Below are 15,491 nucleotides of genomic sequence, written 5' to 3'. Positions count from 1 at the left end.
ACTATGGCTGAGGTTGCAGATTTGTTACATAAAGGCCTAGAGTTGAAGTGACAAACTGAAGCTTTCAGGTGAATGTCCCAAAAGCTGGGGTCTTTTTTCCCCTATCAAGATAGGAAACCAAGGCATTACCTTCGCTCCCTCCGCACAAGGGGAGTTTCTTCAAGCGCCAGTTGTGCTTTTCCTTTTTTGTTTTGCATATTCAGCTCCTCCAGTTCTTGGCAGAACACGGTACTCCTGCCAGTCTTGTCCAGCTGCTCCATCCTCTGGTGCTTCAGGTCATGGCGACCCAGGAAGAACGAGGAGCCACTTTGCATTTCAGTGTTACCATCCAGGGTGCAACACATCAGTCCAGGGTGTGAGGGGTTTAACACATCAGGCCTGAGGAAAACAATTTACATGTGGGGAGTTACTGTAGTTACTGTTTGAAACTACCGCTCCAAGTCAGAGGTTGCTGAGAGCATGTGCATTCCCCTTTGAACACAGATTCCCTCTCTGTGAGGACGGGAATGTGAGGACAGGAATGCAGCACCCTCCGTTTCGCAGCACCTCTCTAACAGTCAGGATGGGCAGCAAAGGCTGCGGGGCTTTTGAGAGGGAGGCTTGTCCCCAGGTAATGCAGCCCAGAGCTGCTGGCACGGGCAAAGGCAGAGACTGTCCCCAGCCATCTCGAGTGATGCTGAGGCCCACAAGACCCCTCTCACTCTCCCAGGTCAATTTGCAGTTACAGCACTGTCTCACTAATAGTCAGGATGCCACCAAGCATTTTATAAAAATCACAGAATGGTTTGGGTTGGAAGGGACCTCAAAGATCATCCAGTTCCAACCCCCCTGCCATGGGCAGGGACACCCTCCACTACACCAGGTTGCTCAAAGCCTCATCCAACCTGGCCTTGAACACTTCCAGGGATGGGGCATCTACAACTTCTCTGGGCAACCTGTGCCACTGCCTCACCATCCTCAGAGTGAAAAATTTCTTCCTTATATCTAATCTAAATCTGCCCTCTAATTTTAGCTAGATTATCGCTAATATTTCTTGGAAAACCAGCTCCCCCCTGCCCAATCTATGCCCTTTCCACCTCAGAACGGAGCGAAGGGTGCGTTTTTGAAACAGACCTACCTGTTGTGACAGCTATGCTGACTTTTCACCTTTTCTGCTGCAATAAGAGACCACAGGAAACTCACTCATTTTTGACTCCAGTCTTTGATACAAGCCAAGCATTTAGGGAGCCCATGAGGGGTTAGTCTTTCTGCCACAGTGATCATTCTGGCTAAGGGACAGCTTAACACAAAAAAAAGCCCAGGACCACAGAGGTTTGGTGAAGAGGAGGAACTAAACCCCTGAGAATTATGCTGCATTGATTAAAAAAGAGCAGGAATGTATTTTATGTGGCTAGCACAAGGGTATTTCAGGGCCTTCTGCAGCAATGATGTATTAGCTATCGCAGATCTACCAGTAGTTCAAAATTCATCCAGGAGACAGGACTTCAGGAACAAACAACACCAGGACGCAAAAGGCAGCCTGCCCAGCAGTCTTGGCCTCACCGCAGCAAGATGAAGTAGCTGCATTTCTTCCCCTCCTCTCTGCCAAGGCGACTGTACATCGTTGCTATAAATAGAGACGCTCTGGATCCCAGTTGCTTTTAACCTTGGAGAGAGACAACTCAGCCACTGGACCAGCCAAAGAGGCAAAGGGCTGTTGCCACCTAGAAACCTCTCGATGCCACAGGGCTTTCTTTCCTCCAGCCACGTGCCTGCCCAGGTACAGCTGCCCGTCCGGGTAGCAAAAGTACTTGCTCAGAACTCCCGGCACACCCCGCTGGCCCAGCCCGCGCACGACTGGGCTGCGTGCCCCGCTCGCACAAAAGCTGCATCAGCAGAAAAGCTCCAGCTGGAAGCATGGCCAGAAAAGCCTGCTGCAGCCTGAGGCGAGGCGGAGCTCTCCATGCCTGCTGATACAGTTTGGAAAGATAAAGAATTTGGTTTCCAACCTCACAAGACTCCCTTCCAAGGTCAGCGCTTCCGCTGCGGAGGTCAGGCTGCAACCACCACTGGAGCAAGCAGCACACCTGTGTGCACACAGGTTTTGCAACAGGGCTTTGCTCCCATTTTCCCATCATAACACTTGGAGCTGTGCCAGGCTGGCCTGGTAAATGCAAGCCACACCTGTTTTCCATCTGGTAGGAGGAGATTAAAGAAAGCAAGCCCCTATCCTCTAAAAGCGACAGGCAGATCTTGCAAAACAGTAAAGACTTCCCATTCTAGGAACAAGACTTGGACAGTTTTTTGCTAAAAGCTGAATTAACGCACAAGATTGAACTCTGAAGTTTCAGGTAACACAGTTACAAGACACAGGCACGTGGATGCCTGGCAGCAGCTGCCGGCAGCTCCAGAAGTACGTGTTCAAAGCCGGAGCCGTAGAATTGCACAGTCATGGCACAGCCAAGTGTCAGCAGCGGTGGCAAAGCAGAGAAGGAAGACAGCTGGACTCCCACCTCGGCAGTCCTCGGCTGCCGGGGGTACAACACCTTTCAGTGGAGAGGGATCCACACAAGGAAAAACTTGTCCAAGAGCAGAATGTGTTTGTAGCTGGAAACTTACAGTGTTGTCTCCATCGTGCAGAGAAGTAATGGCTGGAGGCAGCAGAGGATTTGGACACCTGTAGCCCCAACCATCAATGTTTAAGCAATCACCAACAAGATATAAACACGGAGGTAACAAGTAAGCCCTCTTCCAAGAAACACAACTAGTCAGGCAAGAGGGAAAGCAACACTTTACAGCTATTTCTTCGAGAGATGGCTGCTGTGAAGTAACACGGACATTGCTGCCATGTGCAACAGACAAAAGGAATATCGGGTCTGTGTGTGAGCACGCACAAATAGTTACCATCACTGGAGTTCTCACAGCAAAGCCTCCATCCCCTGGAAGCACACTATAAAAGGGAACTATGATAACAGTAACAAGAGAGCAAAAGCATTTGAAATTCTCATCCTTTAATGGTCAACGATAACTTCTGGCTGGTTCTGTGTAATACAATTAAACAATATACTTAAATGTTTCCCCCCCCGAAAAAAAAAAGCTCTCACACCCCCTCTTTCTATAGCTTGCTTTCACTGACATTCCACTGCTGGATTGGACTCCCGCGGCCTAACGTACAGCTCTCAAGTCACCACACATCCACATCTGAAGTGTAACGAAGAACTGAAAAACCTTGGTGCACCAGTGATGTGTTATTTAAAAATAACAGCTCTATTAAACCAAATCCTTCCCAGTCTCCACTGCTTCTCAAAGAGGAAAAACAACACGTTACTGTGGGAGTCTTAATACACTTGTCTCTGTGGGTTTCTCTCTTCCCTGCCGAAGTCATACCGCGTAGAGTTCATAGATCTTCTTTACACAGTACACCAGGGCAGCGAGTGCTATCGTGTTGTGCAGTCTCTTTCTGTGCAGGTCGTCCTTCCTCACCAGCACCACCGGGGTGGAAGAGGTGAGCGTATGCAGGGGCAGGCGGGAAAGTTTGTAGGCGTCGTACTCGACTTGGTACTTGCAACAGGGATCGAACTGCCAAGAGATACCGTAAAGGGTGCAGCAGGCCACGCTCAGCACACCGGCGGGCAGGGAGATGTAGTGAGAATAATCGACTGGAAGTGCCAGAGGGGTGAAGAGACAGGTGGTGCCCGCCAGCACGGCGGTCTTGTGCAGGCAGTTCCCCACAGTGATCCAGCGGGCCGTCTCGTCCCCGATGCGAGTGGGCTCTATGACTATGTATTTGTACTGCGCTTCCAGGGCCTGCTCCAGCTCGTACTCAAACTGGTCCTGGGCATTCTCTCCGTTGTAGATCTCATGCACGATGTAACAGTCCGTGGAGGACAAGGTGACCCTGTTAACAGGAAACGCAGAATTAAAACTACAGAGCTTAAAGACAAGACTTTGCACAGGAGAGAAAAACGCCCGAAGTGAGGGCAGCCCCTCAAGGTCAGTCACCGCCTCTGCTCAACAAGCAGCAGCTTTTTCAAACCGAGATTCATTTCGCATCAGCTAATTACACCTGCGGTACATGAATTCATCCCCAAATGAGGCAACTTATTTTTCTTTACCTTTTCCTAACTTTGAGGAACTAGAACATTTTGAGAAAATAGGATCTTGTTAACAATCCTGAAATGGTTCCTCACACCTAAACCAGTTCCTCTGGAGGAACTGGCAATGCCATACCTGATCAATGAATGAACCGTACAGACTTACGGAGTTTTCAAAGAAAAAAAGCCTAGGAACAAATCCGTCAAGAGGGCAAGTTGCACTGGAAGGTTTTAAGAGAGGAAACATCTTCAGATGAAGATGTTTGCTTTCTCCCCACTATAACTACCTCCTTTGCCACTGATTCAGCTTGCTATTTAGTCCTCCACAGTAAACCCAACCTAATAAACCCATAGTAAATCCAACAAGATGGCCGAGAAACACTGCTGGAAGCAAAGGTGAAAAAGGTAGCAGAGCACTCTGTTCCAGAACAATTCGCTCCCTCTGCTGAAAGAGGGCACAGCAACGCAAGAAAGGAACGTTTTTTAACCCAAGCAGGCTTCAGCAGTGGAGACAGAGCTGCTCGCTCTACCTTGGAGCAGGCTCCCTACTGACAGGGGATTCGTAAGACTTGTACATTCCCCATTTGAGCAGCATCTTTTAGCTACCTAAACATCACCTCCGTTTCCACCTTCCCTCCACTCTTCACACACACCACCTTCGCTGCAGCTACATGAATGGAACAGACTGCTAAAAAACAGGATTCTGACTGTTTACCTGTGCTGAGAAAGGGCAAAAACCTATTCATTGGAACAAGGAAGATCCTCCCTTCTAAGCAGAAGAAACAACTATTTCTGACATACTTGTGCTTAACCAGAGCAAAACTGAGCACGTGGCCTCTCAAGGATAAAAATACCTAGCAGAGTGCTCTAGGAGAACAAATCGCAGACGTATTTGACCTAGTCACGGCGGGTGAAACCACCTCATCCCAACAGCATTTAGACCCTCCCGACATCGAGAGGCAAGACGCTGCTGAGATGGAGAACGAAACTGGCACTTTTTGCTCCGTTGGTACAACGGCACTCATGTGCACGTACTGGAAAATAAGGGAGAGGGAAAAATACACATTGGCAAGCTGCTGTGTAACCAGATATTACCCTTAACGTGCAGCTCCATCCATGCTGCAAGAGGTGGCGTGTAGTGGCCATCTGTAATCACGAATATTGTTAAATTACAAGCTGTTGCCAGAAGGAGCTGCTTTTGTGAACGGCAGCAAAGGTTTCAAACAGCATGACCCAAGATGCACCAGCCTCTCTCAAAGCAGAGTAATAAGCAGTTTCATTAAAAGTCTGACTGGAATTTATACCAACTACAAAGAAAAGTCAGCTTACAGGCTAGTTATTGAGTTCTCTGCAGTGCAATTCCCCTTGGCCTGTTCATGGGTAGAAAAATAAAAATCCACCTGAATGCTGTGTATGCCCGAGGCTTCTTTAAGGCCATCATCTTGTCTTGACAGCACCTATATAGACATTTTACACAGTACTACATCTCTAAATAATTCAGTGTACCAGCTACGTTAAGGAGTTCCTAACAAAGAATTAGTTAACCAGATGTTGCTCTGATACATTATGGACACAGCTGGTAACAGTTTCTGCCAAGGATTTTTTTTTTTCCTTGATGACAACTGTTCCAAGCGCAGCTTCTTCCAAATCAAAAATTCCAGTTTCATTACAGAAGACATGCTGAGACTGAAGGCAACTCTGTGAAACACCAACAGACTGTATGAAAACCCTTACTAAGGCGTAATGACTTCAGGGAAAAGCTACTACTGAAAGGCATTTTCAAACTCGAAGCTGACCCAGTGCTAACATGATTCTCCAGATAAAACTAGTATTTTCTACCAAGGAGGACTTTCAGCATTTTAAAACACGTAGCGATGTGCAGCGTGGGTCTGCAAAACAGAAAAGCAGAATCCAAATTCAAGTAAGAACTCTGCAGTGGCTTAGGAACAGCACAATAGCCTAGTCACCCTAGGATCTCTCTGTCATCACTGGGAAAATAAGGGAGAAGCAAGCACATTTCTTCTCTGCCTGTAGAAGAGCCATGGAGAACTGGGCTTCTAACTCTAGGAATTTAAGTCACCTACCTACATGACATGGGATTTCTCTAGGTTCAGATTAGGGCCACCTGGCTGATGCTACCAGCCTCATTTCTCCTTACTCAGACCTTACCTGTTCTTCCCTCTGAATACCCCTTTTTTTCCCCCCCTTTCACCACCATGTACACAAGCAAAGCCATACCACAAGCAACAGCCACCTGTCGAAGCGAGCAGGAATCCAACAGTCTTTGTCAGAGGCAGTACTGTTCACCTCTTCCGGAATCGTTAGGCTTGGCAGGCTCTGAGGCTTTATAACAATAAAGTCAAAAAAACATAATCCTCCTAAACCAAAACAAGCAGAACTTAAAATATGCTCTGTTGAAAAAAAATCACTGGGAACTAAACTGCACAAAGGCTTAATCCCTGCTAAGAGTCTGGCCCCCTAACCATGCTGTTTCTCCAAATTAGTCCTCTGGTGTCGGAATAAACCTCTATGACAGTGCTGAAGCTGCAAAGGGCAAGCTGGGCAATCCAAAAACAAAGGACAGAGAATGAAAAAATTAGCTGCTTGAACAACAGGACACATGAAGAGCCAGCAACGCGAGCAGAAAGTCTCTGTAAGGCAGGAAGTGGGGTTTATCCTGTATTCTTTCCACGTGAGAACTGGCTGCCCCTGGAGGATGGAAACCTGAAGACTGGTTTATTTTCAGATGATGCAGAAAGAGAGACAGACGAGATGCAGGCTTGAGGAGGTTTTAGAGCTCGCTGGCATGCAGAGTAGGACGGAGGACCTCAGTCCACACAGGCAGCCTCTCCTGACGCAGCCTTTCAATTGAGCGCAGCAGCTGCACATGAACAAACCCAGTCAAAGCAACTGGATTTGCTCAAACACTGGAGGCTACGGAGTTTGCCCCCCACCCCCAGCAATGACAAACAAAAACGCACAGCTATGCAGTCAACTCCAAGCTGGCAGCCACCAATCATGAACTGTGGTGATTCTGCATAAAATCCGTTTTACTTAAAAGAATAGTAAATCAGGAGTGTCAGAGAGGACTTAGTTCCAGAAGCCATAAAAATGCTGCCACATGTTCAGGAGCCCAGGATGCCATTTAGACAGACCAGAACCTAAAAGCAGTTGTTAATCAAATTATTTTCCAGGACCAGTTCCCCCACCTCCAAGAAGAGGGCTAAGTTAAAAACTCGTACAGCTGTTCTGTAAGCACAGTTCTGGACCTTATATCCGAAAAGTTTATTCTACTGCAGCTTCATGCATTCTGTGCTTCAGAAGCTTTAGATGTCACACCCCTGGTACCAGTTGCATGCACAGATGGGGAAATGGGACAGTACTCTCAACTGTTCGTCTCAGCAAGATGAAAATAACATAAAATCACTGGTGTAAAATTTAGGTATTGCCAAACTTATTTCTAAGGAATCAGTTGTTAACGGAGCTACCACCAGCAGAAGGGGCAGAAGTGTGTGTGAGCTATAGGTCGAGCTTCAAATTACATGTGAATTATCTTCCTAACATGGGAATACCAGAGAACACCCGGAGAGGGGTGCTGCAGCTGGCTGAACAATAGCAACTCCAACAGTTTCCCAGTTGCAGCCCTCAGAGCAGCTCCATTTCCCTGCTTTTCCCAGTCTCCTAGCTGCCTCTTGAAACGAGCTGTCTGTCTGTTTAAATTTAAGTTTCAACTGGATAGTCTTTATGGATGAAGAAACAAAGAACTTTCTACGGAGGAGGCACAACGTCACTCAATGTGAAAAGACTTTAAGTTTTGCCAGGTGGCAACTGGCAAAAAGAGAAACAAACGAACAGAGTCCTGAAAACCAGGCAGATGCCAACATCCTGGAAGAAATCTCAACATCCTTCCCACTTGCCGAGGAAAACATCTGAGCCCCACGAGCACGCTGCCCTCGGCTTAAACGTGTTTCCTGATCTGCCCGACAGACTTTTGGCGAGGATTCCGAGCTGTCCAACTATGTCAGTTCTGCAAAACGTTCAGAATGACAATTAGAAACAACCCCAATCTGCACAAAGCACGGGTACAGTTCTGCCCCAAAAAAGTTCTTTTAAAACCCCTCCCGCACAACGTAGGTCAAGTTTGCTTGTGTTTTTAAACAGAAGAACGTTCCCAGACAACAGTATTGCTCAGAGCACCAAACGGATATTCAGATTAGCTGTAAATGAAGACCAGTCTGATCAGTAGTTACAAAGATGCAAAAGGAGAGGCTTGCAGCAGTGAGATAACGCTTGTCACAAGCGGCACACATGCAAAATCTAGTTTAGCCATGCGACAGAGCGGCCTCACGCCGGCTGTGCAAGTGAGCTGCAGAGAAAGGGCATTGCTGGTGGCCGAAGCGCAGTGTCTGGGCCACTACTGGCATCTCGGCCAAGCTTGGCTAAGTCAATAAAGTCAAGGCGTGACAAATTCAGAAGCTTCCCTCCCCCCACATAAATCCTTCTTGAAATTTAATTTAATTTCAAGATTAAGGAATGGAGTGGGTTCAGAGAAGAGCAACGAAACTAGTGAAGGGTTTGGAGAACTTCTCCTATGACGAGTGGCTGAGGGAGCTGGGACTGGTCAGTCTGGAGAAGAGGAGGCTCAGGGGGGACCTTCGCGCTCTCTACAATTACCTGAAAGGAAGTTGTAGGGAGATGGGGGTCGGTCTCTTCTCCCACGTTAGGAATGACAGGACGAGAGGGAATGGCCTCAAGTTGCGCCAGGGGAAATTTAGGTTGGATATCAGGAAGAATTTCTTTGCAGAGAGGGTTGTGAAGTATTGGAACAGGCTGCCCAGGGAGGTGGTGAAGTCCCCATCCCTGGAGGTGTTTAAAAACCGTGTGGATTTGGCGTTGAGGAACATGGTTTAGGGACCCTGACAGTGCAGGGTGAGTGGCTGGACTCAATGATCTTGAGGGTCTCTTCCAACCAGACGATTCTATGATTCTATGAATGAGCTGTGGTCTGGCTTTAATTCTCTATGGAAATACTCCACCTCCAAGTGTGTATTTTCCTACTCGGGAGAGCTCCAGGACACGGCACACACAACGTACTAACACATCCAAGCTTAAACACCTGAAGAACTGTTTCTCTGCTGGATGTCCGCACGATCTACCAGTCTCGGGCCACCAGTCGTGCCTGTCGGGCCTAGAACTTTTTAAAGGCCATTCTCAACAGGTGGTCAGTGTGTGCATTAAAGCAGAGGAAGAGCAGGAAAAGCATAGCAATAATGCAAGACCTCCGTTCAGAAGATGGACCTTAAACACAAATAGGAAAGAGAACAGGAGAACACAGGTGAGAACTTCAAGCAGCCTCCACAAGGGAGACAACACTAAAGAAAACATTGCCAGACCATGGCTTTTCTCTGGCCGCCAGAGGAAAAAAAGAGGTGTCAATTTAAGTGCACTAATGATTAGCCAGGCTAATGGAAACGAGTCAATCATTGCTGTGGGCAAACAGAGTACCAGAAATCCCAGCAGCGCAGGTGGCGAGAGGAGAGACCTCTCTAAGGGCGCGGGGAAGCCAACGCCAGCAGCGGTGACGACAGGAAAGCTGTTCTTTCTGGAGTTTGTGAGAACATCTCCCGGGTGAACAAATGGCGGTCTGTCCTGCCTTCTGGCGGTCGTCGTGCTGAATTTTACACAAAAACACTAAGTACAATTCAGTGTCTGTTCCGGATAAAAGAGTTGTTTTGGTCTCCAGATTAACAATTCTCTGTAGGCAGTCTCCATTAAAGAGTCTATCCAGAATGAGGAAAAACAAATATTTAGTTGGTTCTCTTCAGTGTTTTGTGTTATTTTCTTTAACCTTATTATTTCAGCACCAGAGCGCCAGCTGGAGTTCACATCCTTAGAAATTAATGTCCTTACATTTAGTCCTACTGAGGAAAGCACTTTTTGACCAATTACAGACTTTGTCGTATCAATGAAACTGTTTATGAAGGGATACAACCTCCAGATAAAATTGCTGGATTTTTTTTTTTTTTTAAATGAAAGCTGGTCTAGTCAGATGGTATTTTATTCACCACTGAGTCTCCTCGCACCACCTCCCAACACACAGATGCCTTTTAGACTAGCTGGCTGACAACTATAAAAACTGCTTGAAGCAGCTCGTTTCTGAGAAAAGCTGGATTAGCATATTCAGTTCAAAGGAATGTGGCTTTGGACAGGAATCCTGCCCAGTGTAAGAAAACTGTATCCACTGTATTAAAAAAGTCATCATTTGATGACATCAGGTCTGCCAGCGCTGCCCCTGACACAACTGGTGCTACCAGCAGTCAAACAAGATGGGCAGGTGTGATTTAGGAGAGAGGCAGAGGCTCAGTCATGCGTATCTCCAGCTCTGCAACTGCCAAGAGGTGGAACGTGGTTGACATCACCCAGTGCCCATGACAAGTATGCTCTTCCGTCACGTTCGTACGAGATGACACCTGAAAGAACCACGGGCTTTTGGCAGGGATTGTGAAACGCTGGTCCACGGTGTATCTGTTGTTCTGCAATGTCGCTTCTGTGCTTTCTTACACTGAGCTACACCCTTCTCACTGCCAAAGGAAAAATAACGTATGCAGCAGGCTCACGAAGTAACTCATGTTTATGAGGATTTCTGATCATAAGATCAAAAGTAACCATTTGTCATGGTTTGATGTGGAGGGGGGGGTAGTTCTGGTGGCAGGAGAGGGATTTTGCTCCCTGCGACCTCCCCGGTTCTGGATCCGGGTTAAGCTTAGTTCTGGCCACCGGATCAGACTGCCATCCCCCTCGGGGTTGAGCCAATAGGGCGCCTCTGCGAATTGCCCTATTTAAGTCAGGACAAGGGAACCGGAAAAGGTGCTTTGCCCAGGATCGAGCAGAGAAGGGAGGAGGGCACTGCCCCCGCTCCCTGGCTCCCGGCCGGGCGGCTGCCTGCGTCGGGCCGGCGCCGCCCACGGAGAATGGCGGCGGCGGAGCCAGCTGGGGAACTCGGGGGCACCCCACTCCCGGGGTGCCCACTGGGCTGAGTTCACCTGGAGAGGACTGAGATCTGAGAGAAACAGCTGCATCGACAGCAGGTCAGTGAGGATGGAGCGGGAGGAGGTGTGCCGGAGCCGAGTTTCCCCTGCGGCTGATGGTGAGATAGCAGGCTGCCCCCCTGCAACCAGGACGGCCTCGGTGGAGCAGCGACCCACTCGCAGCCCGTGGGGAGAAGATGCCTGAGCCCGAGGATGGTCGTGTTGGGGGCACGGCAAGGCAGAAAGGCATCTGGAGTCTTCGTGACGACCCACGCCGGAGCGAGTGGCTACAGCTCCCTAAGTACCCGAGACTGTGGTATAGCCCACACCGGAGCAATCTGTGGGGAAGGATTGTTTCCAGTGGGCTGGACTCACGTTGGAGAAATTTGTGGATTTTTTCCTCGTGGGTAGGGGATCCATTGGAGCAGGGGAAAAGGGTGTAAGGACTCCTTCTCCTTTAAGAAAGAAGCAGCAGTAACAGCACGGAATGAACTGACCTGCACTCCCCCAGTCCCTGCCCCCTGTGCTGCTGGGGGGAGGAGGTAGAGCCGGGAGGAAAAGGAAGGTGGGGGGGGGAAGGTGTCGGTTTTAAGATCTGGTTTTGTTCTTTCTGTCCTCTCAAGTAATCGGTTTTTATTTCCCTTTGTCCTTCTAAGTAATCATTAATAAACTGTTTTGCTTGAGAAAAGCGCTGCCTGTTTTGCCCAGGACCATGGTTGGTGGGTGCTCCCTCTGTTCTTGCCTCAACCCTCAGTCCTTTGTTTTTTTTTTTTTTCTCTCCTCTCTACTTTATTGGAGAAGGAGAGACTGTGTGAGTTTTAGTTGCTGGATCAGCCTAAAACCACGACACCATTGCTTCAGAAAATCTCCTCAAACTACAATTAGATTATTCTACAGTTCACAGACTAAGTTACAAGGTAACAACTCACTTTAAAGTCTGCATCAATTTTCATCCTTGAAGAATAATTTTCATGGAAGTTATTAAGTGCTCTTTTCCATATTTTTTTTTCCTTCACTTCTGCTGGGAGGACAGGTCTACCACTGTGAAAACTCCACACCTCATGTGCTTAGCACTGGGGCAGGTGCCAGCACGGGGTGCAGACAGCTTTACCACTATGCCACAGAGCTCCATGGTATTCTTAGTTGTTTATACAAATGACACTGATGCAGTAATTCCATTGGCTCTTCCAGTTCAATTACTTTTAAATTCCCTGAACACAAACAGCATTCTTGCAATTCACACTAGTGCCAGAATTTTAAGGGCTACTTGTGGCTCTTTTTGGCTAAGTAGATTCGATGCCATCAAAAGAATACTGTTGAACTACAGCAAAGGAACAAAATGAAGCAAAAACCACAGGGGGAAAAAAAAAGAGGGAGATATCAGAGTCTCTAGGTATGGCAACAGGACAAAAGAACACTTCTCACAATAAAAACGCTGCAGCTTTCAGCAGCTGCTGGTTACATCAGTCAGCCCTGGGGCAAAACAGGGAAAACGCCAACGTAGGGAAATACAGGATTTAACCAGACATTTTCAGGAGCTAAAGAACTGCGCATACAGATTGCAAAAGCAGCTCAACAAGATTTCCCTCTGCCTCTTTTTCCTGGTTTAAAGTTACGATTCCCAAACTTCCACAGCTACTCCGCGGGTCGTTCCAGCCCGTTCGTCCTGACGGAGGCAAAGCGAGAGCGTTACCGAGCTCTCTGCGAGCGCCGAGGCCGCCGCCCGCCCCGGCCCGGCCCCGCGCCCCGGGGCAGCGCGGCGGCTCCGCGCTGACCCCTCCAGCGGCGGTACCGCCGCGGCCGCCCGCGGAAAGAGGTCACCCTGGAGAGCTCTTCGCTGCCTTTAAAAATGGCCGGGAAGGGCCTCCTTCCCGGGAAGCTCCCTCCTCCTCCGCCCCGGCCCCGAGCGCCGCATCCCCGCGGCGGGAAAAGGGCCGCGGCCGCCGCCGCGCGGGCCACGCTGACCTTCCCCGGCCCCGGCCGCCTCGGCGGCTCCATCCTGGCGGCGGGACACCGCCGGCCGCGCCGAGCCGCTCTTCCCCAGCCCCACCTCAGCGAGGCCGCGTCCCCACCGCCCCCGCCCGGCCGCGCTCCCCTCAGCGGGGCCCCCGCCCTTGCCGCGGGGGTCGCGGGGAGCCCCGGACGGCTGCACCCCGCCTCCTCCCGCCCCCCACCCGCCCGCGGCGCCCCGCCAGCCCCGCGCCCTCCGCTCCGGCCGCGGCTCACCTCTCCCGGCCGCCGCCGCTGTTGGTGCTGCCGGGGCCCGCGCGCCTCCTTCCCCACGCCGCCATCTTGGAGACACTCGCCTCGCAAATGTCTCCACAGGCGGACGGCGGGCGCGCCGCGCCGCCCGCCGGGAAATGTAGTGCGCGGGGGCCGCCGGGACGGCGCGGCGGGCGGGGGCGAGCTCACGCGCGGACTACAAGTCCCAGAGTGCCCCGCGCCACCGCCCGGCCGCGCGCGCCCCTGGGGCGCGTAGTTCCCTCCGCGGGGCCGGACGGGGCCCGGGGCGGGAGCGCGGATGGCGCCTCCCGCCACCAGTGCCGGCTGCGGCGGACACGGCAGCCCCGCGGCCCTTCGCTCGCGGACTCTTCCGCTGGCGGAGCCCCAGGAGGAGCGGGCGGGCCGTGGGAGGAGCGCCGCGGCGCGTCCCGGCCTGCCCCGCGGCCCCGCCGTGCGGGGGGGCGGCCCGGTGCGGGCAGGGGCAGCGGCGGGAGGAGGGAGCCGGGAGCCGCGGGAGCTTTGGCCGCGGAACAGAAGTGCCCCGCAGCCTGAGCGTTGCCCTGTTTTCCTCCTCAAAAGCAGCACGCGAGTTCTGCTCGTAAATGGAGGAGGAACGTGGGTCCTCAGAGCAGCGCCTCCCGCGCACGGACGGGCCGGGGTCTGCTGGGGAAAATTTAGCCCCTTTAGTCAGTTCTGAAAGAGGAGCCGGGAATGGGGAGGCCCCACCACCGCTGCTTCTCTGAGGAGGAATAACGGTTTATAGCCGAACGCTTCTCTAGAAAACGGAACGCAGGTTTGCCACCGTCACAAGTTTCCCAGCTCCCGCAGATCCAGCAGCAGGGGATGCTGAAGGTTTTGTGGGGGTGTCCCAGGACCCACCCTGTCCCCAGCCCAGGGGACACCCCGGTACAGCAGGGTCGCCCAAGGGGGTGCTCGGATGGTGCATCTTGGGGAGCCTTGTCCCTCTGCAGGGCCCTCTAGCTCCCAGTTCTGACTCCTCCTGGGAGAGGAGCCTTTTTCTCAGGAATTCGTTTTCCCTTAGCAAACAGCAGCTCCCTGCTCCACAGCCTCCCTTTCCCTGGAGGTACGCTGTGCTGCCAACTGTCCTCAGCACGACCAGCCCTCCTCCAGCCTGACAGTGCATTTCAGAAGAGGGCGGCACTGTCTTTGCATCTCCCATTCCCAGCAAAAGCCTCTTTTTGACAACATTATTTCCAAGTGATGTAATGTCACCGAAGAGAACAAACCCATGGCTGCCTCCGCCTCGCCAGGCATCATGAGGCTGCACTTCCAGACTGCAGGGCCCTCCCACACCCCTGCTTTCTCGGCCATAATTTGGGGGGCAGCTGTTTTGTTGGAGGAAATAGTGCATTTGCACAAAGAAGAGGTGTTTGGGAAGCATGGCAGAGCAGGCGGCCGAGCAGCGGCATTGCTGGAACAGGCCAGAGCATCGGACTGTCTGGAATGTGGAATGTAAACAGAGCGTGTTACCAGCAACAGCCCAGCTTCGTGCTACAACCCAAACCTACCGCGTTGTCTCTGGGGACGAGCAAACCCCACGCTCCTGCCTGCTCGAATTGCAGCCCAGGGGCCGTTTGTCACTTGTCATATTGGATCAAATCATAACTGTAAATAAGCTGTCCCCCTTCTCCCCACCCCACAGCCCTGGCGTTTCAGCTATAGAAGCTCCAGCCTCAGCCTCCGTAGCTGGCGCCCAGCTTTAGTAAGCGATGTGAACGTGTTGTGCTGGGAGCCCCAGTGCTGGGTGCTCGGGCTGTGCTCCCAGGGCTGAAGAACGCCAGTCGTGGGACGGAAGCGCCTTGTGTTCCTCTGAGTCACCTGCCCACCCACCTCGCTCTGGACAAGCACAGCAGGGAACAACTTCACTGGCTGGCTATTTAAATGTTTTCATGCCTTAATGTTTTCAAACATCTTCGAACATCACTCAGTAAGTGTTGAGTGCCAGCTCACGAGAGGCTGCTTTTGCAGGATGATTCCCAAAGACTGTTTGGCCTGAAATTGCAAGGCAGGAATGTTGAGTGTGAGCAGGGGAGGATCAGCCAGCAAACGAGAGGAACCAGTTGTGATCCCACTCACCCCAAGCTCTACACAGTCATCGCAAGGTCAGCCAGCCCTATGACCTGAAACAAAATTCAATAGCTTCAGC

The 15,491-nt window shown here is 51.1% G+C and overlaps 1 protein-coding gene across 1 annotated transcript; it reads right to left on the bottom strand.

Annotated features, from left to right (window-relative positions):
- Positions 1-2,969: 2,969 nt before the first annotated feature.
- TMEM11 (transmembrane protein 11) lies at positions 2,970-13,407 on the bottom strand. The gene is made up of 2 exons (XM_086622026.1): positions 13,328-13,407; positions 2,970-3,877 (listed from the first exon to the last, which is right to left on the bottom strand). The coding sequence occupies exons 1-2, from the start codon at positions 13,390-13,392 to the stop codon at positions 3,361-3,363; spliced, it is 582 nt and encodes a 193-aa protein (XP_086478152.1). The 5' UTR covers positions 13,393-13,407; the 3' UTR covers positions 2,970-3,360.
- Positions 13,408-15,491: the final 2,084 nt, after the last annotated feature.

The sequence above is a fragment of the Tauraco erythrolophus genome, chromosome 17 (genome assembly GCF_009769465.1).
Source record: "Tauraco erythrolophus isolate bTauEry1 chromosome 17, bTauEry1.pri, whole genome shotgun sequence".
In the NCBI taxonomy this organism is placed as follows: Eukaryota; Metazoa; Chordata; class Aves; order Musophagiformes; family Musophagidae; genus Tauraco; species Tauraco erythrolophus.
The sequence above is the reverse complement of the archived record's forward strand: the minus strand, read 5'-3'. Positions and strand labels throughout refer to the sequence as shown.